Source organism: Archocentrus centrarchus, chromosome 21 (assembly GCF_007364275.1).
Source record: "Archocentrus centrarchus isolate MPI-CPG fArcCen1 chromosome 21, fArcCen1, whole genome shotgun sequence".
Taxonomy (NCBI): Eukaryota; Metazoa; Chordata; class Actinopteri; order Cichliformes; family Cichlidae; genus Archocentrus; species Archocentrus centrarchus.
Window position 1 is genome coordinate 18,293,633 of NC_044366.1, and position 26,993 is coordinate 18,320,625.

The 26,993-nt window shown below is 39.5% G+C and overlaps 1 protein-coding gene across 2 annotated transcripts in view; it reads right to left on the minus strand.

Annotated features, from left to right (window-relative positions):
* Window positions 1-26,993, minus strand: part of LOC115800895 (obg-like ATPase 1) — a 46,125-nt gene that overhangs the window by 18,984 nt on the left and 148 nt on the right. The window contains exons 2-5 of one of the 2 annotated variants that reach the window (XM_030758503.1): window positions 26,855-26,946; window positions 23,013-23,156; window positions 20,129-20,256; window positions 2,060-2,235 (exon numbers count right to left, since the gene is read on the minus strand). In XM_030758503.1, the coding sequence (XP_030614363.1) occupies window positions 2,060-2,235; window positions 20,129-20,256; window positions 23,013-23,156; window positions 26,855-26,946 (540 nt within the window). Of the gene's footprint in view, window positions 1-2,059; window positions 2,236-19,693; window positions 19,820-20,128; window positions 20,257-23,012; window positions 23,157-26,854; window positions 26,947-26,993 lie in introns of those variants that run through there. The other variant, XM_030758504.1, reaches the window with a different exon arrangement.

The following is a 26,993-nucleotide window of genomic DNA, read 5'->3' on the forward strand; positions in this document are numbered from 1 at the left end:
CCAAAACTGAAATTCTTTTATCTTATGATGTCGATCTTCTCTGCATGGATTTTGCCTTGTGCTGACATCCTGTTTCAGCAGCAGGAAGTTAAGTTTTAAAAAAAAAGTGAGAAGCCCTCAAAACCATTCATGTTTTATATGAGTCACAAACTACAGATATTCAGTATTTTCCTTTAGGTGTTACCAAAATAATCACATGCTGCTTTTAACAGTAGTTTTCTTTCAGAGTAATACACTATGGTGGTATAGCGTTTCTATATAACAGGGTAGCGGTCTGTATTTTTCTGCAAGACACCACTTTGGCCTTTCAGTCCAGCACTTGATGAGCACAAACAGAAGCAAATTCACATGAACTCAAAGCTGACTTTCTTTTTCTTTTTTTATTAAGCATATTTTCAGTATTGTAACAGCAACTTGTAGAGTTTGCCGTGCTTCTTTTTTCAAAGACTCTACACTGCTGCTTTTATTCTTATTTTACTTGTGAAATCATGATTAAAAAAAAAAAGAGATTTTTGAATTTTTAGGTCACGTCTTAACAAGCTCCTTCAAGGAACATGGTGCATCATCCTGGATTATGTCATATTTACCAATGTGATAATCACTAACTATTTAGATAGTACAGTAAGTCACTCTCACATTTCAGTTTCAATAAATGAATTATTTAAATCTACTGGGAACAGGATAAAATAAGTTTTTGTTCATGAACTCTCATGCCACAGGCAGCCCTGTAGAGTCTATAGACAAATGAGTGGGACAAAGGAAATTAAATCCCATTTCAAAGGTCTTTCAAGCAATCACCATTTAAAAAAGGTGCACATAATATCCTTTTTTATTTCATATCATTCTGTGGAACTTCAAAGGAAAGTACAAGCACTATTGTTTCTATTAAACTGTACATTTTTAGACATGGTCTCGATATTCTGCATATAGACGCTGAATTAAATGTGTGTACGTGTGCCTACACACAGCTGAGCGTGCCTCACGCCAGGCTCAGCCTGTGAGACAATCACACAATCCCTCCCATCTAAAAGCTTAGTGCAGCCTTTGATAAGCACCATTCTTTGCCATCTAAAGAGGTCTTCTATAGATTCTCACTTGCCGACGCGTGCACAACCTTTGACAAGTAATGTAGATCATTTTTATTCATTGCCTAAAATTGTTAGCAATTATGTGCGTAAGCGGCCACCTGCCTAGCCTGAATGGCTCCTGTCTGCGGGGCTACAGGGGTGTGGGGAAGTGCTGTTGGCTGTAAGGGGGAGGGGGGAGGGGGGGTGTCTGAGGGAAACCAACCAGTCACGGGGGCCTCTGCAGCAGGTGAAATAGCCCCTCTCGTTAGCGTAATGAGTGGTCAGAGCCTTGGTGTGTTGGGGCCTGAAATTGGGCATGCTGCTCCAAGTGAAAGGCCAGATTCCCCTTGCTTGCTGGCCCATCCTAACCTGCTCCAATGATGGAAGGGCATCGTGTGACATTTGCAACCAAATCGTTGCTAAAGTTGTCTGCTCAGCCTCATTACTGGAACAATATAACCACCTGAGTGTGTGTGTGTGTGTGTGTGTGAATCCATATATATTTTGATCTAGTATCCAGAATGTGCATTCTTTTCTCATCTTACCTTGCATTTTGCCCTGCACCTCCGGGAACCGAGAATCTTCTGTCAAAGAATATTCTAAACATTTACTGTATTGATAGCAAGGTATAGGCATATGTGTCATCCACTGTATGGCCTCACACAATTTCCCGAGCTGCTGTAGCTGTGCCATGATTTGAGTATTACTTTAGATGAAAAGAGCTGTGTGGAAACACTTTCATTAGCCCAGTGCTGTGACCCAGGGTCAGTAGCTGAATAAGTAACTCTCTATTAATGATTTCTGCAGCAGAAAACCCCTGACCCCTGATCACTTTCAATCTCAGAAAGGGAAAAATGGGCCAGGGGGAGGGGTGAGACCTATTGGAGGGAGATTAAAAAAACATACTTTTTTTTCTTGGCCATGTGTGGGTGGGTTATTATTTGTGCCTTGCTGTGAGGGGGAGCAAAGGGCCTGCTGGGACATTGACTCACATATTCTGGTTTGAGTTTCTTGTCACCGCCTCTAATGGCTGTCTTCTCTAGCTTGTCAATAATAGGGCTGATCATCTCCTCATCCTTCAGCCTCAGCTCCTCGTGGATGATCTCCATGTCCCTTACTGGGTCCACTGTCCCCTCAACATGGATGATATCCTCATCATCAAAAGCACCTGCAGTGATCAGATACAAACACACAGGAAAAGCCTCAGTACAAAGGTTTTTCTTTCTTTCTTTTTTTTTTTTCCAGAAACAGCAACAACAACATTGCTCTATGTTAATCCAAACAGCACAATCAGAGTAACAGAATCAATGACATTGACTCAAAAGCGAAACAGTGATTAGATTCAGTCAAGGAAAATCATTAGTTTTTGCAGAAAATATAAAAACAATAACCCTCCACATAAAAAAGCACAATGTCAGTCACAGGGAAGTAATAACAAATGCAATATGCAGGAATATATTTCATCTTTATTTTCAGTGTGTCAGAACAGTTAGAAACCAGCTCACAGTGTCAAGCCAAGTTCCACTAAAATTGGCTTTAAGTGCAACTAAAACAGGCTTGTCTGTCATTCTGCATGAAGTGGAGAGCATTTGGCCGTGCATTTTCTACTTGTCTTAAAACTATTAGCCATTAAGTAAAAAAACCAAACCAAAACAAAACAAACAAAAAACATGACAAATACACAAAAATAAGCATGATTTAAGAGAAAATGTCAGCAGTCTTATACGAAAGAGGACAGTTGTCTTCCAATAATTTGCATCTTAGCTGTGGCTGTGCTGGTGATTAGGTAATGAGACACTGAAGCAGACCATTTAGCCACCAGCAGCTCTCAGGACTCCTTCTGATTCTTCAGCGGTGCTCAGGGGTTAGAAGGGGAGGGGTAGGGGGATGAGGGGTACGGGTACATCTGGCACATGAGAGTGACAGCCTTTAACATTAACAGTGGCAAATGTAGTGGACTGTTCTCCTAAATGTCTTGCTAATATTTTATTCAATTTACAGAGTACACAATTTGTGCATGCCTTTTTGTGTTTGACAAAATGACACGTTTTGGGAAGAAAAAAAGAGCACCTCACTGATGTATTAATCATTCTGCAACAGCGGAAAGAATGCAACATGAAAAAAAAAATCAGTCTCAAGCGCAACCTCTGCATTTTAAATTTTACTTAACTAAAAGTAATGAAATATATTCTAAAGTAAAATATCAAATAGTCACAATTCTAAAAAAAAAAGTCCCATGAATCTGTAATAGTGTTACATATGATATTATTTGCAGGCCTCTTGTTAGATTCTCATGAAGGGTGCAAGTAGAATTTTACTCTTGTAGACACAAAACAGCAAACTGAGCTATTTTAGAAACATTTGGTTGTAAAAATATAGTGAAGAAGTCATTAGATTTGCCAGCATCAAACTATCACTTTACAATAATCTACAATAACTTCTTACTGTAAGTGCTTTGCTGTATAAAATACAAACTCTACTGTATAATACTGTCAGCTGTTATAATGGTATTTTGCCCATGCTCTCTGCCTTTCTTTAACAATAACAATATATGAGATTCAGATTTTATTCACCCACTCCCAGTGCCGAATGGTATTGGAAAGCTGCTGTCCTGAATATTTTAGGCTTCAGTCATCCAGGCCTAGAGACTGGTTAGCGACCCACTAGCAGCCTCCATTAACTGGGGAGAAATGTGTATTCACCAACTGGTTGGCAAGTAGTTGCTGGCAGTTGGTGGGTGAAATCGGTCGCAAAGATGGTGTTGTACCAAAAAGCTCCTTGTGATTTCTTTGGTCAATAGCTGATTGCTGTGGTTGCCTGTAGTTTGGAGGGAAGATGCTAACATATCTGCAAAAACTTGCTAACTGACCACTGAGCAGCAGTGAAACTTGAAAAAGTGCAGTCGGGAAAAGGAAAATGCAACTTGATTCAACCAGGAATTGGATGTGAGTGATGAGTGATGAGTGATGAGTTGGCTTTATGTGTTAAGGGACACAATGTTTGGAATGTGCATATATAATAAACGTTTATCAACAATCAATAATCGTGTTTTGACACCTGAATGTGTGTGAAGAACTGTTGACAGGCAGGGCCCTGCGAGATAAAATCTCAGCAAGTTCTAACAGTGACACATGCGGAAAATGTTGATGATTCATAACTGTGTGTTGCTGACATGATGGGCATCAGCATACCTGAGTTTCAGGTCTTTCCTTGCAAAAAAACATCATCATATATGAGGCTGCTAAAGAGAAGGGTGCTTAGTTTGAGCTTTTAAATGAAGTAAAACAAAATTCTATATCTACAGAGGAGAGCTGTGCACACCAAGCAAACATATAAATTGTGTTCTTTACACCCACCCACTTAGCGATGCTTTTCCTATTTGCAAACAGTTATTAAACATAAAATCATGCTAAAATTCCTGTGTAGCCGCGTTTCAGGTAATAAGTCAGTAATAGGTAATGGGGCTGCACATGATCCTTTCTACACAGATTTCATTTCTGATTAAATATTCAACGTTCCTATGGGCCCACCTGCCTTGTTTTTGGGCATCCCTTGCACCACCCCATTTAAAAAATCTGGGAAGCTCCTTTACACCCATGTTATTTTTAGGCCAATAGAAACTCGTCCCCGACTGGATCGTCATCTTGTCATGGTATGGGGTCTTGTGTGTCTCAATGACCCTAAGACCTATGCTGTAGATTCAATCATATGGGACAGTTCGAAGGGTAGATATCAGACTAAGATGGATCTCTGGTCCTTCAGGTTGGGGGCGTGGGCATGGGGCTAACAACCTCATCCCATAAATATCCAAAGTTACAGGAAACAGCAACAAATAGACTTACTAATACTGAGTGCGTTGGGCATTCAGAGTCAAAAAGGCTCTTAAGATTGCTAACGGTGAAAGCTATGATTCAATTCAATTCAATTCAATTCAATTTTATTTATATAGCGCCAAATCACAACAAACTGTCGCCTCAAGGTGCTTTGTATTGTGGGTAAAGACCCTACAATAATACAGAGAAAACCCAACAGTCAAAACGACCCCCTATGAGCAAGCACTTGGCGACAGTGGAAAGGAAAAACTCCCTTTTAACAGGAAGAAACCTCCAGCAGAACCAGGCTCAGGGAGGGGCAGTCATCTGCCGCGACCGGTTGGGCTGAGGGGAGAGAAAGACATGCTGTGGAAGAGAGCCAGAGATTAATATCAATTAATGATTAAATGCAGAGTGGAGTATAAACAAAGTAAATAAGGTGAATGAGAAACAGTGCATTATGTGAACCCCCCAGCAGCCTAGGTCTATAGCAGCATAACTAAGGGATGGTTCAGGGTCACCTGATCCAGCCCTAACTATAAGCTTTATCATAAAGGAAAGTTTTAAGCCTAATCTTAAAAGTAGAGAGGGTGTCTGTCTCCCGAATCCAAGCTGGAAGCTGGTTCCACAGAAGAGGCGCCTGAAAGCTGAAGGCTCTGCCTCCCATTCTACTCTTAAGTATCCGAGGAACCACAAGTAAGCCAGCAGTCTGAGAGCGAAGTGCTCTATTGGGGTGATATGGTACTATGAGGTCTTTGAGATAAGATGGTGCCTGATTATTCAAGACCTTGTAGGTGAGGAGAAGAATTTTAAATTCTATTCTAGATTTAACAGGGAGCCAATGAAGAGAAGCCAATATGGGAGAAATATGCTCTCTCTTTCTAGTCCCTGTCAGTACTCTAGCTGCAGCATTTTGGATCAGCTGAAGGCTTTTCAGAAAGCTTTTAGGACAGCCTGATAATAATGAATTACAATAATCCAGCCTAGAAGTAATAAATGCATGAATGAGCTTTTCAGCATCACTCTGAGAAAGGATGTTTCTAATTTTAGAAATATTGCGCAAATGCAAAAAAGCGGTCCTACATATTTGTTTAATATGTGCATTGAAGGACATATCCTGGTCAAAAATGACTCCAAGATTTCTCACAGTGTTACTGGAGGCCAAAGTAATGCCATCCAGAGTAAGTATCTGGTTAGACACCATGTTTCTAAGATTTGTGGGGCCGAGAACAAGAATTTCAGTTTTATCTGAATTTAGAAGCAGGAAATTAGAGGTCATCCAGGCCTTAATATCTTTAAGACATTCCTGCAGTTTAACTAATTGATGTGTGTCATCTGGCTTCATTGATATGTAAAGCTGAGTATCATCTGCATAACAATGAAAATTGATGCAGTGCTTTCTAATAATACTGCCTAAGGGAAGCATGTATAATGTAAATAAAATTGGTCCTAGCACAGAACCCTGTGGAACTCCATAATTAACCTTACTGTCTGAAGAAGACTCCCCATTTACATGAACAAATTGGAGTCTATGAGATAAATATGATTCAAACCACTGCAGTGCAGTACCTTTAATACCTATAGCAAGCTCTAATCTCTGTAATAAAATGTTATGGTCAACAGTATCAAAAGCTGCACTGAGGTCCAACAGGACAAGAACAGAGATGAGTCCACTGTCAGAGGCTCTAAGAAGATCATTTGATGATGAAGCCACTAGCAGAAAGATGTGAGTTCTGAGCACCAAAATGAAAACCAGGACTGCTTTTTTGAATGGAAATCAGTCAATAGCAGACTAACACCACTATGATCCAGAGTTATGGCCCCAAAAAACAACAATGATGAAGATGTCAAAGATCACATACATCTTGATTCAGATGAAATGAACACCAAATGGGAACAGGTAAAAATTGCCTACCAGGAGACAAGTGAAGAATGTCTAGGGACCCAGCGGAAGAAAAGAAAACAATGGATAACGACAGACACTTGGCAGTTAATTGAAAGAAGAGCTATAAAGAAGCACATGAACGATGCAAAATCCAATAAGCCGAAAGAACGATACAAGCTGCAATACCAGGAAGCAAACCGCAAAGTCAGAAAAAAGGTTAGAGCAGACAAACAATCATTTATGGATAATCTCACAAGAGAGGCAGAGGATGCAGCTGGAAGAGGGGAACAAGGAAAAGTGTATAAGATCACTAGAGTAGTGTGTGGCAAATATAGAAGAACCATCATTGCACCAATCACAGACAAGCAAGGATGGCTTCTTACAAATGAGGTACAACAAGATGCTACATAGATAGACCACCACCAACAATAGAGGCTGACATAAAGGAAGCAGAAGTTGATCTGGACATTGGTACCAACCCACCAACTAGAGGAGAGATAATATCAGCCCATAAAAAATGGAAAAGCCACCCGGTCAAGACAACCTTAATGCTGAGCTGATCAAGACCAACCAAATACTTACAGCTGGATTTCTACAGCCCCTTTTTGACATTGTCTAGGAAAAAGCCAACAACTGAACAAAAGGAAAAATTGTGAAGACCCTGAAAAAGGCTCCCTGAGAGACTGTAGTAACTGGCATGGTATTGCACTAATCCCAAGTAAGATACTATCTAGATAAATTATCACCCAATGGATAACACGTGCTGTGGATCAACAGCTTCAGAATGAGCAAACAGGTTTTAGAAAAGAAAGAGGCTGTATAGAGCAGGTATTTGCACTCTCCACAGGGATCCCCCAGCACTTGGTTTCTTTCATCAGGACTTTTATACGTGATGCGTGATGTCAACAGTACTCTTCAATCTTGCAACTGATTGGGTGATGTGACGAACAACAGAAGACCATTTCTGGAAGAATTAGATTTTGAAGATGATCCAGCATTATTGTCCCATACTTACCAATATGCAGAATAAATCATCTCACCTCAATGATATTGTTCAACAGATTTGGCCTGACGATGAACCAAAAGAAATAAGAAAGTATGACCTTAAACACCCGTCCCGAATCAAGGTAAATGACAAAGTTTTATGAACAGCAGAGGAGGAGGTTACTTATCTGGGAAGAATTGTTACAAGTGAGTGAGGAGTAGGTAAAGATATCAAGAACCAACTCAGTGAAGCTAAATATGCCTTCAGTATGCTCAACATACTGTTTTAGACTGCCTGCCCTACTGGTTACATTATAACTAGCAGCCTACAGTGTAAACATCATACCTGTAAAACACATATTACAAGCATTACAACTGTTAATATTTTTAGCTTAGAGCAACAGTGTGCTAGAGTGGAGCCTCACAAAGCTGCTTTGTAAACTTACTCCTGTTCACTAATAAGAGCCGGTGCCTCTAATATAAGCGTTTTCATATTGTGTTAGCCACTAACTTGTAAACTAAGCCAATACAAACCTCTGAATGATCTTCTGCACATGCAGAGTATTATATCTTTTACTGGGTTAAGGAGGGATAAATACTTGGTTTTCCATAAAAGCAAACTTTCCAATCAAGCTCTACAACAAAATGATAGACAACCAAAAAACAAAAAACAAAAAACAAAAAAAAAAAATAAACCCTACATCTTATTACCCATGCAAGTCAACAGAAGCTGTAGACTTTTGTGCAAGCTGTCATCCTGTGCGTTGTCCTCATGGTGAAATGAACTTATTCAATTACTCTTTGCCTAATCAGGCTGTTTTGGTTCCTCTCCTCTTGCAGAGGTACTCCACAGTATAAACAGTTCACTTACGCCACACAGAAAGGGGCTAATCAGTGGAATTATTGTTTTGCTGCTCCAATTTACCAGCTCCCTGTTCAGCACTGATTGAATGAAAATTTGCTATTGTGTCTGCATGAACTCAGAAAATATAATGCAATGTAATCATTTTGTTAGCTGCAAGAATATACATACATTATAAACAATCATGATGTACAGTTTTTGTGAACTCCGTTTCAGAAGGAAAATGCACGAGTCTGTTCTTTAATTTTGTACATGTTAATTAGAGTAAAGGGGTTTAAAAAGATACAACCACTCTTGGTTGATATAAATGTTAATTAAAGCATTAAAAAAAAGATTACACTATATGCCTAAAGTAAGTCCAATCATTTTGGTAACACGTTTCTTAAGTAATTAACAGTTTTCCAATTGTTGTTATATGTGTTAATAAAAAAAAGAAAAGAAATCACAATTTCAGACAAGCTTTCAAAGAAGAAGAGCAGCTGATCACTATTTAGTCATCAACTGACACTCTCTGCCGACTACGACGTTTTCGAAAATAATTTACTTTAATTAATCTCACCTAATTTAACATTTGCATCTACTCTACTGCCTTCCCATTCAAGGCTTAGAGCTGGGCAACAAATGCATGAAGGGAAAGAAAGGAGGGAAATCTGATGGGGAAATCTCCACAATTAGCCTTTAAAAAAAAAAAAAAAAAAAAAAAAATGGGCTAGGGCAGGGCTCCGTAAAGACAACCCATACGAAACTGCGGCGCCACACAAAACCACACACAAGAATGTAAAAACGCACACAAAAAAGGAAGAGGTGGGGAAGGCCAACTTTCAGGAGTCAGGTTTGTTTCGCAATTCAGTTTAACTGCTTTGTTTTAAATGGTGTACGTTATGAAGACACCATTAACAGGTGCTCCTTTATTGACAGAACAAAAGGATTAGTCTCTAGAGGGTGAGTCGTGTTCAATGGCTTGATTAGGGATCAGGCTAAGCTCTACAAAATTACAGCAGCGCTGCAGGCAGGTGTAGCCTGAGAAGATAGAACTCGAACTGACATTTACAAATGAAAAGTATTTAAGAAGACAGAGTAAAAAAAAAAAAAAAAAAACTCGAAAAAAACAAAAAACAAAAGAAGCCCTTTTTTCTTCCACACTGTGCAAAAATTCACAGCAACACAATTAAACTCACAAGTTTAACATGACACCAAGCAAGCTGCAGTTAGCTAGTTATATCATTATATCGTTAGTTAGTTATAGCATTACTTTTCTGCCAGGTACACACACAAGGAAGTCATCTGAGTCAAGACTAGATCAATACTGATTGAGCTGCTTCCTCTGATGTTGCTACCTGGAAGGATATGTGGTCAACATAATTCAGTTAAATTACAGTATTCATTGACTTCCAACTTCCTGTGCATGTTTTCACATGCAAGATGGGTAAGAGCACATCTGAAGAACTTGCATTCCTCATGCTGCTCTTAAAATGTTCATGCAAACTCAGTGCCGCAATTCTCCTGGTATTCAGAGCAGTAAAAGCTATTTTATGAGTCTGTCAGGAAAAGCACATTATGGATGTCTTCCCAGCATAAAAACACAGGCAATACACATAAGGGTATTTATGTTCATTCAGGAGATATCTTCTTGACATTCGTTTTAGGATACATGAGACTGGCAGCAATCTGTGGCAAGCGGCTTCTGTAACAGAGTTTGTGGAATATTCAGCCTTGTTTCTCTGCGTATATCAATTACGGCAAATACACTGGCTGCTAAAAGGCAGTTTGATACCAGAAAATGGTGGGTTGGGGCCCTTCAGCGATACACTCATGTTTTCTACATGATCCCATCTAAAAATAGATCGCAGTAAAATCACAGTGCTCAATAGTATGAATATCAGTACCTCACAAGGTGCCTTCAATTCCTATTTAATCTACTGACAGCTGAAAATCTAATGCCAAACTGAGTTTTAAAGGTGCATCTTTCCACCATGTTTGATATCACTGAGTGCATCTATACATGCAGGGGAAAGTCGTTCAGACACGTGTGCTCTGTGTGCAGCTGAGATCTGAATGTTGTGGGTCGTCTGTTTTCCCAGACTGACTACAGACAGAAACAACGGTATTAATTCACTTATCATTAGCTTAACCTCTGTCATTCCATTCATTTTGTTAAACCGCTGCACGTGAGAGCGCCTTGATTGAAAGGAACTGTCATATGCAGACCACTGTTGTCCCACATCATTCAGAGAACAAACCTTTTTAGATCCTTAACTACTATAGTGCTGCTGATTGCACAGACACCAGCAATTTCCTAACCAACCGCCACCTGAACAATGATGTGTTCAGCTTTCAGACCCTCCAGCCTTTCAAAGGTGAATCATTTCACAGTTTGGAACGAGATCTCCATAGCAACTCCCTTTTGAAGGGTTTAGAATCACCATCCAATAATTCTATGATCATCGGGCCTTGCCATTCCCAGTGGTTCTTTTCACAGCGGACAGGCAAGAGGCGGGGGGGCCTGAGGAGGAAGCAGGAAGATTCTACAGTCTATTTCAGGCAATTCATCTTGCAGGCCCATTAGAATTCAAAATATTGCGACCTTCAATCACTGAGCATGTTATCTGGAGCTGTGGCGATCTCCAGTCAAGATGGGTAGACATTTTTCTCTAATCATCCACGATGAGTGGAGGCTGACAAAAACTCTTCATTCTCGCTGAAGCAAAATGCTCATTTAAATGCTGTGACAGCACCTCAACACAGCCTGAAAGCACACAAAGGGAGGACGATCCCACGGCAGCTAAATGATCAAGATTTTAAAGTTTGAGTATTGGTTAAAACAACAACTTACATAAGCAAAGTATCACATACATCTCAGGGAAGAGTTTTTTTTTTTTATTGCCTGTTTAAATGAACAATTATTACTTTTACCAAAGAATAGCAAGAAAGGCGGGTGGCAGGACCCAGCAAGGCTGTTGTACACAGTAAATTTTTGTAAAAGTATGGTGAGAAAAGAAAAGTAAATCACTTTTCTCCTTGTAAACTATTTAACTTGAATACAACTCTTTTCAAAAAAAGTATGAATGCTCTATAATATGTAAATGAAAACTGAATGCAATGATTTGCAAATGATATAAACTCCAGTCTGTCGCAGGACCATTACAGAGTCACAGACAACATTTATACTCACATTCACACCTATGGCCAATTTAGAATCACCAATTAACCGAACCCCACTAACTGCATGTCTTTGGACCGGAGAGAACCCGAGCAGACATGGGGAAAACTCCACACAGAAATGCCCCAGCCAGATGAAAGGGTGCTGGTTCGATTCCAGCCAGAGACACAAATTTCCTTTGGGACTACATCAGGAAAGGCAGCTGGTATAAAGATTCCACATCAAACGTGCAGGGCTACTTGATGTGGTGACCTTTTGTGGCAAGAGAGCAGCCGAAAGTAACTTATACTATTAAATATTTGGGATTTGAGGAGATACGATTTTTGACTTAGTTTTAAAAGCACGGTTCTTGCTTGATGTCAGATTTTTTTTTTCTTTTTTTTTTACAAGTTACTCAACAGTTTGTGAACACCTGCCATATACTTCATTTTATAAATACAGTTTTTTTCAGTGGATGACAGGTTTGGACTGCAGCCAGAGCAGCATGCCACACAGACTCTTTTACTATGATGCCACACTGTATGAGGTTTGCGTTGTCTTGCTGAAATAAGCATGACCTTTCCTGAAAAGGATTTGAACTGGATCGTAGAGCAGATCATATACTAATCAGGTCAGCAGTTTGATCCCCTACTCCTCCAGTCTGCACACTGAAGTATCCTTGGGCCAGATACTAAAATCAAAATACTTGTATGAATGTGTGTGAATTGGCAAAAGCGTTTTGAGGGCTCCATTTGAGTAGTACTAGCCCATTTACCATGTTGCTCTTTGAACTATCCATCAGCATTAGCGGTGCCTTCACAGATGTTCAAGTTACCCTTGTGCACAAATGTATCCCTATACCATCACAGATGCTCTTCTAAGCCTGATGGTTCTTCCCCTCTTTAGCAAGGAGGGGGTTTATCAGACAGCAGGACAGTTTGCCAGTTCGCCTCAGATCATCTTAAATTAGTTCAGGCTCAGAGAAGGCCACAGCATTTCTGGAGCTTGTGTTCACTTACAAGGATTTTCACAAGCATTCTTGAGCCTGTGCAATGATTTCCAATTAATAATCTTGTCTCGTTTAACGGCTCTCAATATAGGGTGTGTGCATACAGAGATTGCTCCAGATTCTCTGAGTCTGTTTATATCGTATGCCACCGATCATTTGAAAATTTTCCAAGCTAATGGGAACCTGACTGGACTCATAACTAGGTATACTAGGCTTATTTCACTGTTCAGCATAGCTTATAGGAAACCAAATCCCTGAAAAAGACAAAAATATATAATTTCTCTTATCTTTGTACCAAATGCCTGATTATTTCCTCTGCGCCATTCACCTGAGTTGGTCTGCACACCGTTCTCTTAATACTCCATGAGAGTGCTAAATGTTACCAATTCACCACTATATATAAAAAATCCCACCAAAAGCATTGTTTGCTGATGTTTCTGTAATGATTGTTAATCAGGACTTCATGTTTCAAAATGAATTTATGAGTTTTTAAAAACTTTCCATGGGAAAAGCAAGTCTGGAAGTATTAATTCACAAATGCTTTCAATGTTAAGCTGACTCACATATTGTTGGCTTACTGCATTGTCTAGGGGGAAAAAATACACCATGAACAAAAACAAACAAACAAACAAAAAAATATCACTCTGCATGCCAAATAGCTTTAGTGCATATGTTTACTATTAGCTTAAAAAAAAAAAAAAAAAACTAAATTATTTAACCTAGTTTCTGTACTTTTAGTTATTTGTTGCACACAAGACCACATGTAAGAGACTAGTGAGGAAATTTGAAACACAGTTTATATTGTGCACTTAAAGCTGCATCATGTGTACATGTTTTCACTGTGTTTTATTAGCAAAAGGCTTTCGACAATATTTTAGACAAAAAAGCTTTTGAATGTTTATTTAGTGCAACAGAAGATTTTGCAACTGAACCGTTGACAGCTTCATACACGTTGAGCATGCTGGGCTGAGTGATGTGACGTGTATTGGACGTTAGTCAAGTTTGAGAATTTGTGAGCTGGTGAGTGATAAGGCTGAACTCCTGGAGAACAGCCATTACTGGCGTCAGTGGGGTGGCAAGTCAGCCATAATTCATCTCTGTCTGAAAAGCTGATCCAGTTTGCTTGTAGTGCCTGTAGCTAAACAATTGGTTTGATTTTTTTCACTGTAAGCATTTAGCAAACGCCTAAATGATGCAATAAACAAAAACAAATACGATGGCTCACTAACTGACTAAAAATTGCCGCTCTCCTGGCATCCGACTTGTGTATTTCTCTAGTAATATTGACTCACATGGAAGTCATGCCTTTAAATAATCAACTGTTTGTACATTGGAATAAATGCCATTTTTTTTAAAAACATAATTTTGATTTGATAAACAGTAGTTCCCAGTAGTTGGAACACCCCCAAAAGCAGGCTGCCTCCCTAAAAGTCAATCTTGCAATGTCTTATGTGTCTTCTGCTTATGAGGCTTGTAACATGCATTAAAACCAAACAGTATATGATCAAGAATGATCTGACCTTCAATGTCTTAGTATCACAAACCTTAGAAACTCCCTTTTCCTGTGGCGTTTGGAAAGTCTAGAAGAGTCACATGCTTATTTTTAATTTATCCCATTTATGTGCAGTGGGCTGAACTGAGATATCCAGTTGTCTTTAAAAGATCAATGGCTTGTAGTCTAAAACTTTTTTTCAAAACATCTGTTTGTTTTGTTTTTTTAATTGAGACATTTTTAGGTTTGGAACGCTGCAGGACAAAACAAAACAAAAGAAAAAAAAAACTATAAATAGACTGAAATTGTTCTAGATGCCCACTGCGCGAGTTGATATTGTATGTTTTGATTTGCCCACAACACCCTGCAGTTGCTAACAAATTGCTACAACGATAACATTAAATGATAACTTACAAATTAAAAGACAACATTTTTCAGCTCCACAAAGGGTACGGCTATGTAACATCTGCAGTGCTTTATAGCTAAGATCTCATTTAATTGATCATCTTTATTTTCCTAAATGTTTAATCTGCACCTTCAGGCTGTAAAAAAAACCTCAACTTAAACAGGAATTCAGGTGCTGAAAGCATCACTATCACAGTAAGAGAAAAGTCTACGCCAAAAATAACAGCTACTTTCCAGTCTGCTGCCCACAACCACAGAAAGTCCCTGAAGATTAAATGCACCCGGTATCTTTAGGCTAGATTCTTCCTGAGTGCCGTGCAACCATAAATAAGTCTTCATTAGAAGTGAACTAGAGGTTTCCTGCAGTGATGTGGGGCACTGTGTGAGCATTCAAACATCTAATTGCTGGAAACCAAACATCTGGGAATAAGGCCAGGTGGGCTGGCAGAGTTATAGCGGGGAACAGAGGAGTGGATGAAGTAGAACATGTCTGTGTCTTGTCACAAACAGTAACGATCCGACTGCTTTCCAGTCAGTGCAGAAGCACTGGGAACATTTGGCTGACAAACTATTTTGTTGTGAGATCAGGAAATGCTGCGCGTTCAGAGGAATCAGCTTTCAGGATGTCATCGTGTACTTTAATACTCTTTTGGAAGGTATTGTTGAAAGCAAATCCTTTGTTTACACAGTCATTAGGGGATAAAAATATTAATAATGTGCAGACCCAAAATGAAGGGGAAGATACAGTTTACCTACGGCCTGGAAAAAGTTGCGGTTATGGCTGTTAATAGACAATTGAAGAACACAAAATAAGGCTTGGGGAAAAAGTTTCATCAGGTTGAGGTCAATTGCTTGTGTGCTCAGTTTGCTCTAACAGTCACACAAGTGGACTGACCCTTTTCTTGATTAAACTCTCTCTGTAGTATCTCTATAAATCTCTTGTGTCTCTTGTGCTAATTTCATGACAAAAAACAAACAAAAAAACCCCCCACTCCAGACACAAAAAAGTGTGATTCCCCACAACCGTATAATCAAGCTATATAAAAGCAGTGGCTTCAGCATTGCAGTCTGCTTAACACCAGATAGATATAATTACAAAACAAAAGCGGCTATGTTTAATGGTTAACTTGTGAAGCAAACCACATTGTTTCCAGGGACTTCACAAGAGTGGAAACAATGGTATGCCAGAACAGATAGTTGTAGAGACACACACAGAGAAGCTTTCGATTTCTATTTCCAATTGTTGGGAATGTTTGTCTCCTTTGTGCAAGCAGAAACAAAAGAGTTGGTTTTGGGTGACGATCTGATATATACATTTGGTCCAACACTGGGCCTTTTAAACCACATGTAATACAGTATAGAAAACAATACATATAACCCATGAAAGTATTACTGATGTACAGCTCACAAAAATGCTAACAATCTGGTCATAGAGTTTAAAATAAAATGTAAAATATGTGATTTTTATTTATTTATTTTTTAAAAGAAAGTCTTATTTCATTTTTGCCACTATTGGCAAAAAAAGTGGCCAGTACCGGACTCTTGCCAAAGCCCGCTATAGTCTGTGCCAGTTCCAGTGCTATTCAAAAACTATGTTACCCCAGTGAGACCAACAGAATGACCAAGGCTAAATCCACATCAGGAAACTATCTGCATTGGTTAAACCACAGACCACAGTTAAATGTGGGATGAATACTGTCTCCAGTACTCCCAGAAAGTTGGTTCTGTTCATCTGGACATACTGATTTCAGTGGGAGAAACCTTTCGTCACCCATCTAAGTGACTTCTTCAGCCTCAGCCACTGCAGGTTTCCCAAACCTTATAAACAGTACATTTGCATGATGATCAAAACTTGCACCTTTGCCTGAGCTGTGAGCTCAGTTTCATTATTGTTAATATGTAAAATGTCATGACCATTGATCAATGGCCGTGAGTACCATTTACAGAGAATTGGGGAATGGCTGCAATCACAGTACTGTAAGATGGTGAAAGATGTTTCCTTAGGCCCCCTTCACAGTTTAGATGGTCACTCCCTTTTCACATAAAAGGCCTCCTTGACCGCCCACTCAAACCAGCCTTCCTCCCTGTCCAGGATGTGGACATCCTCATCATTGAAAAAGTGGCCACTGGACTGTAGGTGTAAAGAGACTGAGGAATCCTGGCCTGATGTAGCTCTTCTGTGTTGCGCCATCCACTTGGCCAGAGGTTGTTTGGTTTCCCCAGTGTATAATTCATGGGAATCCTCCTGGCACTTAACAGCATAAACTATATTACTCTGTTTGAGCAAGGGGACCCAATCCTTGGGGTGGATCAATTTTTGGCCTAGCATGTTTTGGGGCTTGAAAGCCACAGAGACACTGTATTTGAGAAAATGCATCTCAGCTGCTGCAGTACTCTTGACACATAAGGGATCACTAAACGTTTCTCTTAGGAAGGGGTTGTCCCTCTCTCCTGGATTGCCTGGAACAATACTTAAGTGCCTTCCCAGCTTTAGCAAACATCTAGCTGGGATAACCAAATTTACTCAGGGACTTTTTTGATATGATGTTCTTCTGCTTCGCTGGGCATAGATGTGTTTGGACCCCATTTTCTCTTCAGAACTACCTTAATTCTTGGTGGCATAGAATCAATAAGGTGCTGGAAAAAATGCCTCAGAGATTTTTGTCCATATTGACATGACAGCATCACGCAGTTGCTGCAGATCTGTCAGCAGCACATGTGTAATGGAAGGTTCCTGTTCCATTACATCCAAAAGGTGCTCTATTGGACTGAGATCTGGTGGCTGTGGAAACCATTTGAGTACAGTAAACTTATTGTCATGTTCAAGAAACTAGTTTGACATGATTTGAACTTTGTGACACGGCATGTTATCCTGCTGGAAACATCTATTAGAAGATTGGTACACTGTGGTCATAAAGGGATGAACAAGGTCAGCAAAAATACTCAGGTAGGCTATGGCATTTAAGTAATGCTCAGATGGTACTAAGGGGTCCAAAGTGTGCCAAGAAATATGTCCCACACCTTTAGAGCAACACCACAGCCTGAACCAGTGATACAAGGCAGGATGGATCCATGCTTTCATATTGTTTACACCAAGCATACCAACCGTACCATCTGCATGTTGCAGCAGAAATCAAGACTCATCAGACCAGACAACATTTTTCCAGTCTTCTATTGTCCAGCTTTTGCGAGCCTGTGTGAATTGTAGCATCAGTTTCCTGTTCTTAGCTAACAGGAGTGGCACCAGGTGTGGTCTTCTGCTGCTGTGCTTCAAGGTTTGACATGTTGTGCATTCAGAGATGCTCTTCTGCATACCTTGGTGGTAACAAGTGGTTATTTGAGTTATTGATGCCTTCCTGTCAGCTTGAAGTAGTCTGTCTATTCTCTTCTGACCTCTGATATCAATAAGACCTTTTCTTCCAGAAAACAACCAATCACTGCATATTTTTCTCTATAAGCCCTAGAGGTGGCTGTGTGGGAAAATCCCAGTAAATCAGCAGTTTCTGAAATAGTCAGACCAGCCCATCTGGCACCAACAACCACGCCATATTCAAAGTCACTTAAATCACCTTTATTCCCTATTCTGATGCTCTGTTTGAACATCAGCATGTCATCTTGACCGTGCTTGCATGCCTAAACGGACTGAGTTGCTGCCATGTGATTGGCTGATAAGATATTTGTGTTAATAAGCAGTTGAACCTACCAAAGAAAATGAATGTAGATGGCCTAGTGTCTAATTTAACTCATGAGTCACAGCTATGCAATGCCTGTAGTACAGGCTCCAAAGCATCCACTGCACCATTTACACTTTGCCTCAGTTGGCATTGCAGAGCACTGCTTGCAGCTGGACCTCAAGCTGCTTGTAGTTTTATTTGGGGTGCTCAGTGCTTAGACATCACATGCTGTTTCTGCTGTCTGTCTCTTTCAGTACACCTCTGTTGTGTCATGTCTTTTGAATATCCTGTACATGTATGGTTCTATGGATGATTACATCAGATACTTGCATCTTGTGAGTTAGAAATGCATTAATGTATTAAGAGGTGTAAATAGAAATGAGCTTTTATAAATCTATGCAATGACTTCCGGCTTACAATGGTGTGGTTCATTGATGTGTCTTTTGGACAACAATAGAAATAATTGGCATAAAGGAAGGTCAAAAGAGTGGTTATGAGTAGGATTAATTCACCATCTCCATCCTTTGCATTGCTAAAAATCCAAAGGGAAACCAAAGGGTGTGTAGCTCAGTAAAAGACCAACAGATTTATTGTTAGGGAAAAAAAAGATAATAGCACAAACTGTAATATTTGACTCTGATTGCAAAAAAAATCCATAAAAACCAAAGTGACAAAAGTTAACCTCACCTGACATGTCTCATCCTTTCTGTAAATCATTACTAAGTTACTGGAGGTGGCCTTCTAGCTCCACTTCTCACATACTACAGAGTCACCATGCAGAAACACTATTTGAAAATTGCATTGGAACAGAAGTAATATGTTTGTCAGTGATACACAGAGACAAGTTAGGAACAATATAGAAAAATGGCCTTAATCTTAACCCTTTCTGTCCGTCCGCTCTCTGCCTGTCACAGCCGACTTTAATCAGAGCTCTTTTCACACAGTGGGAAAGTCAATAACAGCATACAATCAGCAAACAAATTCAGCTATTTTTAAATGGGGCCTCTGCATTCATTTCAGTTGCTGTAATTTGAATTATTCTAGCGTGTAACACTTTAATTGTCTAAGACAAAGACCATGTCAGAGACACAGAAGAACTGGAGGCAGGGGAAGACTTAGAAAGTGGTTTGAAGGCTGTCTCGCTGAGGGCCAGACTGGGAATAATTTGATGAGATAATTACATCTGCACTTTCACAAAGTAACAGCAGGCAGCATTTAGAATCATAGCAAATAAACAACATCATTAGTAACATTAGAAATAGGTGAGAATAGATAAGAATAGATTCACTGTTTTTTTGAAAAAAAAACAACAGCAAAAGAAAGGACAAAATTTCACACTTTTTGTTTATTAATAACTTACTTACCTCTTCTGTACCAAACTTAATCAAAAGTGGCATTAGGAATCACGTTACAATAATATGCAATGCTCCTTCTCCATAGTCCTGTGATGTTTCCAGCCCTCAGAATATGCTACTGATTGTGTGAAGTCGAAACCATGCACTCCCCACTACTGTGATTTTCATTGAGGGAGCCTCCCAGTAGGAATGTGAGGTTTGGCCTGACTTCATTAATTCTGACTGGTATGTTGATCTTGGCACTGACCACACAAGATGCCCCGCTAGTAAAGCTACACTAAAACTATGGCTGCTGCTTTCAGATGTCTGGTGCTGGAGTCCCGGTGTTATCAAATGGAACTGTTTTAGCACCAGTACAAAATATTATATATTAGTCATATTTTTCACATGATTTGTTGATGATGACATCCCGCATAGGTACACAACCCTCAGCTGGCTACTCACGTGTCACGTGGAAGATGCCATCACAGGCGCTGATGTGAGACAGGAAGGCATTTCCCAGGCCTTGGCCAGCATGAGCACCTTTCACTAGGCCAGCAATGTCAACAATGTTAAGAAAAGCCGGGATTTTGCTGCAACCAAAGAAGAAAAAAAAAGGCAAAAGTCTGATATGTAAGATGAAATGGAGACAACACATTGTTGTGCTTCAATCCAGTACAATTCAATGTGAAGCACACTCTGGTTAAAAGAGATCAGGCTGAACTCAAAGGTAGGTTTCTAGGTTGACATGTTGCTGTTTTGTGCCACATTATAATATAAAGTGTTGTGAAAACTGAATGTTGGCTGCACGATATGAGGCAGACAAAATATCAGAGATTACAACTTTAAGAACAATGTTATTCAAGTCAGCCCACAAAAAATAAAAAGAAAGCAGGCCTTACCCAACATTTCAAAGCAGGGGACTACTGTTGTGCTATATTTTTCATTTATTCAAGAAATTACAGTGCTGTGCAAAAGTCTTGAGCCACCCCTCATTTCTGTGTCTTTTTCTTTTCAAGGAGCCAGACATTTACTTAGTGGTCTTGAGCAGTAGTTCTCCAAGCTTTCTGAAGGTCTTTCAAAGGTTTTCTTTGGACATTGGCTGGTTTTTCTACTCACTCTCAGTCCAGTCCTTGTACTTGACCATTTTCAGAGGAATGGTTTGTTGAGCCAAGGCACCTAACTTAAGGAATGGACCAGTGTTGGGTCTGCAGATAAAGAACCAATTTTAAATTGTATCTCTACTCACTTTGTTACTAGCAGCCTGTCACAAAAGCAAATCATCTGTTCCAAAGATAACACAGTTTGACAGGCATAAAATAGTATTTTTGCACCATCAATTGTTAAAGAGTTATTAACTGAAAACTTGGCATATCTCAGCATGGTGTGCAGTGCATCCTTAAAAAAGACTGGAGAACTACAGGACAAAAGAAGAAGTGGTAGGCCTAAAACACTATCTACAGCAGGTGAACAGCATCTGAAAGTCATGTCCTTAAGAAACAGGACAAATTTTAGAGTCACCAAGTAGGCTCTGGTGACTTTGGTGGCTGTGGCTCAGGAGGTAAAGCAGGTCATCTACTAATTGGAAGGATGGCGGTTCGATCCCTGGCTGGTCCATTCTGTATGCCAAAGTATCCTTGGCCTAGATACTGAACCCTGAGTTGATCTGTTTTGTTCATTGGAGTGTAAATATTAGAAAGAAAGCACTTAGATGCAGAAGTTTACAGGAAAAAAAGTGCTTGTATAAATGGGTGAATGAAGAAATGTTGTATAAAGTGCTTTGAGTGCTCAAGTAGAGTAGAAAAGCACTTTATAAAAACCTGTCCATTTACACAGAACATGAGAGATGTATCTGGCACTTTGTTGATCCATCTACTGTTCACTGAAGCCTCATCAGAGAAGATCTCAGTGGAAGGGTGTCTGTCAAGAAGCTATTCTTAAGGAAGGAAAACAGGGAGAAACGGCTGAGGTATGCCAAATTACACAAGAACTGGACTGAAAATCAGTGGCAACAGGTCTTATGGAGTGATGAATCCAAAATTTAAATTTTGGTTCAAATCATCCTCAATATGTACAGAAGAGGTCAGGAGAGTACAACTACAGCCTCCCATAAAAGTCAGTGGAGGCTCTGTTATGGTTTGGAGCTGCATTTCAGCCAGTGGTGTAGGAGAGACTGTCAAAATTGATGGAATTATGAACACAGAAAAGTACCGTCAGATTTTCATCCACCATGCAATACCATCTGGAAAGAGTCTGACTGGCAATGGCTTCATTTTCCAGCATGACAATGATCCCAAACACACTGCCAATGCAATAAATAGTCAATACCTGAATAGAAAAACACACAACATAACACTATCAGTCATGGACTGGCCTCCCCAGGGCCAGAACCTCAACATTACTGAAGGAGTCTCTTGACATAGAACAGAACAAAAAGCAGCTGACATCCAAATAAAAGCTTTGAATGTCCTTTAAGAAGTCTGGAGAACTGTTCCTGACGACTACTTAAAGAAATGATAAGAAAGCTGCCCAAGACAGTTCAGGCTGTGCTGAAGAATAAAGGTGGTCAAACCAAATATTGACTTTCAAGCTTCTTAGAACTGTAGAAACTTTATCTTGCAAACTGCATTTATGTTTGCACATGTTTCAGTAAGTCACTGCACCTATTTCTCATTTTCCTAACAAAATATAAAGAAATGAGGGGTTGTAGCCGAAGACTTTAGCACAGTACTGAAAATGACATGAAACAAACCCTTTTTACACACCACAGAGGTGTATTAATAATGGCTACATTCCACTTAATGAAGGTATATTTTTTGGGTATGCCAGTGGTTGCTGTGATTGGACACTTTTGGAAGTAATTTTCCTTACTTCACTTGCTTTGCTTTCCTTCACTTTTGGCAAATATTACTAAGAGAAGACTAGATATAAATTTTAGATGAAAACATAGAATTTGGTTGATTAGAAATTTATGGCAGCAGAATAGCTTACTGATGTGTTTATCATTATTTGAACAACCCTGCAGTTTATTTGTGTGGTTTATGGCATAATTATTAATAAAAAAAAGAAAAGAAGTGTAATGTGCGCATACATTTACAAGATATCTCATATACAACATAGCACAAGTAATCTCAATTGAACCTGCTTAAGCAGCTTCTGTGAATATGTTTGATAACCAGGCGATGGAAGATGCTTTAGCTTTTCTTTGAAAGAAGCAGAGCAGCAATCTGAAAACTCTCAGCTACGTGTCAACAACATTGGTATATGTTTTCTCATACCTATAGCAAGGGAACTGTCAGAAACTACAGATCTGAAGTGTGAATAATACGGGAACGATGAGACCTCATACCTGGCAGGTTTATGGAATTGGCAGAGGAAATCATAGCGTTCATCTGGAATGGGCACTCTGCTTTCATTTGGGTCAATGGTGCAGAAGGGGAAATTTTCAGCTGCAGCCTGACTCTTTGTCAGCACGTTGAAAAAGGTTGACTTACTGAAAATAAAAACAGCAGTGAGGTCAAGACATTTAAAAGTGCTGCTGCGTAGGGTCTGGTGGTTCAATAGCATGATCCTAAAACATATCAGTTATTTATGCAAAATTAAGGTGTTGTGTTTTTCCTCACACAAGGCAGAAAAGGTTATGCTAACACGCTGAATATTTGAGTGCTTGAATGTAAAATACTCAGTAAAATACTACGTCAATTACAAGGTTAGATAATCCCATAATAGATCTATTGTAAGTGGATTCGACTGGCTGTTGAACAGGATTCACAAAATACAGCCTCATGTTGTGATCACAGAGAGATTTATTTTCTATGGCACAAGCAGCTCAAGTGTACTTCAAAATCTACAGACAATGGTGAGTGTCTAAGAGTAATGATGGCATGGCAGTTACCTATAATCCATGACTTTCCTTCCTTATCCCCTCACCCAGTGCTTCACATTGAAATTATTGTTTGTTAAGTCCTATAGGCATGAAATTGCTAGAGACTGCTAAAGTGCATGTATTAATTCCTTATATAAAGCTGGTTTTGATTTTCTAACATACTTGAAGCTTTTCCTGGGTCACCTTGGGTAAAAAAGAAAAGTAATTTGCAGTAACACTACAACAACTCTCAAGTGTAGACTTTTAATATTTAATACAGAGAATAGCACAGCAAAGCAGAGACTTACTGCAGCGCAACTTTGAGGGCAATATGACAGTAAGCAGCAAGAAAAGGTTTGTAGTCTGCAGTCAAGCTTTGGACGAGTGTTTTGTCAACTTGCGGGTCATGAAAACTAGGATGTCAAGATATCCTAGTTTTTGGACAAAGCCCAGTACTAACAGAAAAAGTTCAGCAACTCAAACAAATGAGTTAAGCAGCATCTTCTCCTGAGCCGAAAGTAAACAAGTCATGTCTCGTTTGCACGAGTGATTCTAGCCTTGCTGTGCTGTTATTACGAGGCATTTCCTGTTAATAAAGGTAACACATATCATCCAACAATGCTGTGGAAGCCCATAAGCGAAAGGTAAGTCTCTCTGTATTTCACATTTTTAAATCTGGAGCTCATTTTCCAGGTTGAACGGTGTGTTTCCTTGAACTCGTGCCAAGTGGAGTGCAATGGGCTTTGAGGTATGTTTTCTCTCGTTTGATGGGTGTGTTAGAAGTGTTAAAAGGCAGTGCACACAGTGGATGAGCTGCCGTAGGTTCGGTGCTCATATAACATAAAAAAAGATGTCTCATACACCAGTTGCCCTTGAGCCAACTAGCAATTGGTTTGCTAGAGCTGTAGACAAGCAATGGAGACAAAGTCGGCTACACTAACTAGGACTGTGGTGGAAAAATCTAGCAGGTATCCAGTAAATGTTTCTGATAGAAGAAGGATTCAAGTTTAAAAATAAAATAATTAATAGCGAGAACAAACATCTCGAGCATTCACCAACAGTGTCTGTGTAAGTCCTTCACTGCCAAAATGGGAAACAAAAGGTCTGTTGCACATTTTAGTAGACATACTCATTTCTTTGGGAGTCAGAGAGTGGGGTTTGCTACCTACTGTAAGAGCAAACGTGCAAATTTGCTGTGTCTCAGGTATTTATGTTTCTGCAGAATCTACATGCTTCACAGAGTGGATGCTCATTTGAACAACAGGTCATATCAGAAATGATACTCTCGGGCTAGTCTGCTGGCCCGTTCTTCTGCTTGAATGCCTTGTTAATCTTAATAATCTTGTTTAGCATCATGTAAACGGTGTAATTCTGCATCATAATGACGCTGTTAGACACATCTATCCACTTGGTACATAAAAACAGCTGGAAAATATTGGCTAGCTTATAAAGGCATACAGATCTGATGAAAATCTACAAGCTAGAGGAGGTTATGATTCAGTTGTTTTCTTCTTTTTACATTGTCTTTTAAGTCAACTGGAGCTGACACACAAGGCAAAAATCAGATACCCTGTTTTGGTAGCATAATAGAAGTGGAGATTTTATGCAGACCATATAGTGCATCTCTATAAGGCTTTTTTTTTTCAGCCTATGAGCAGGAGAACAGCAGTAAACACTGTGAACATGTGCTGTGGTTTAAGTGTAGGAATAGCTGAAAGGCTGGCTGAATCACACTCAAGTTTCCCATGTGTGAAGAGTGGTCAGTTACGCCCAACTAACAGCTGGCTGGCATCTGAACATAGTTCATTCAGGAAGAAACCATAGGAGGGTTGACAAGTTGTACTTTGACATAAACGTGGTATGGCAGGCCGCAACCTCAGTGAGTTCTGCTTCTTAACCCAGGAAGACATTGTGGTTTTGCTGGGGTAAGAAATGAAAACATTGGGCACTAGAGAGATGATGAGATGTGTGCAATAATCTTCAAAACAGCTACCAAAACACACCACATGTGAACAAATGGCTGCAGAAAACTGGCTCTGTATAAATATTTCCTCCCACTAGTAATAAGTGTTTGCTTAAAAAAAAAAAAAAAAAAAATCCAGCTTGTCTATAGTTTAACTGAAACAATACAACTGACTTTAATTTTACTAATCACAATACAGAGCCTGGACAACATTTCTACATCATGCCTTTATGTCCTTCCAAAACCCATTGGTTTTCTAAAACTTTCTAAACTGCTTGAAAATAACTGTTCTGTTGAAAAAAAAATATGTTTTATGGAGGCGCAAAGTGATGAGAACATGACAGCTGAAAAGAATATGATGTATCACTGTAGCCTTTCCTGTAACTCTAAGGGGCCTACAGGGAAGTCATGGTGGGGTCTGCACTGTTATTACGCTGTGTCACGGATGTTGCTAAAGGTCTTAGAAGATGCTGACAAGAAAGATTTGTCTGACCAGGTGTGACATGGAAATGTGATGTCAGCCTTTTAACTCACAAACTGCCTGAGATGTACCCTGAGCTTTGACTGGTGTGGGCTTTGCAGAGTGATAAATGAGCATTCAAAACTAATAAAGAACTGAGCTTGTTAATGCTTTTTCACTTATTCATCAAGAGGACAGAAACGATAGCAGATAGCAGAAAAAAAAATGCAGGTTCATTTTTGCATGCTGTCCTTCAGTTTGATTCAAATGCAAATAAATACATCACACATGTTTAAACTCCTATTTTTTTTTTAAATAACAAGCACTGGTTTAATAATAATATTCAGCATTCATAAATTCAGGGATTGAGAATACATTGCATGAAACTTTAGCCCTTTTTTTTTTTAACACCATAGGTTTTTATGAGCTGCAGATGCTCGACGCCTCGGGTCTACCCTCTACCCTCATAACACTTTTCTGCTGTAATATTCAGAAAGGGGGGAAAAAAATAGTAATGTTTGAAGCCTTTGGAAAAGGATGGGTAGCTCAGAGAGAGGGTTAAGATGCATGCAAAGAAAGACCTGGTTTGAAAACCTCTTGTGGAGTTTGATCCTTGCTAGTAGGGATACACGTAGCTCCAGGAATTTAAGAGCTTTTCAAACATTGTTGTGGTTATTAAGGAACACAGAAACATTTCCCATGGTTATCCAAGGAGCAGGTCATTCTGGCAGACAGATTCAAAATTATGTATTTTATTTTTTTTTTAATCATTATGTATCATGGCATGCAAAATGTGTAACATAGGGAAACTCTCACCAAAAACGGTATAAGCTGTCTGCCAAACCTAGACAGGAGCACATGAAATGTAGCCCATCATATCTGTATAAATAAGGTTTTACTCACCCAACATTGGGCAGGCCGACAATCCCTATTTTCAGCGAGGTGCCAAACCTTCCAATCAATGGTGGTGGCTTTGGTGCATCAGCTCCCTTGCCCTAATCAAGACAGTGTGCATGTCAGAAAAGCACTTGTCATTGCATAA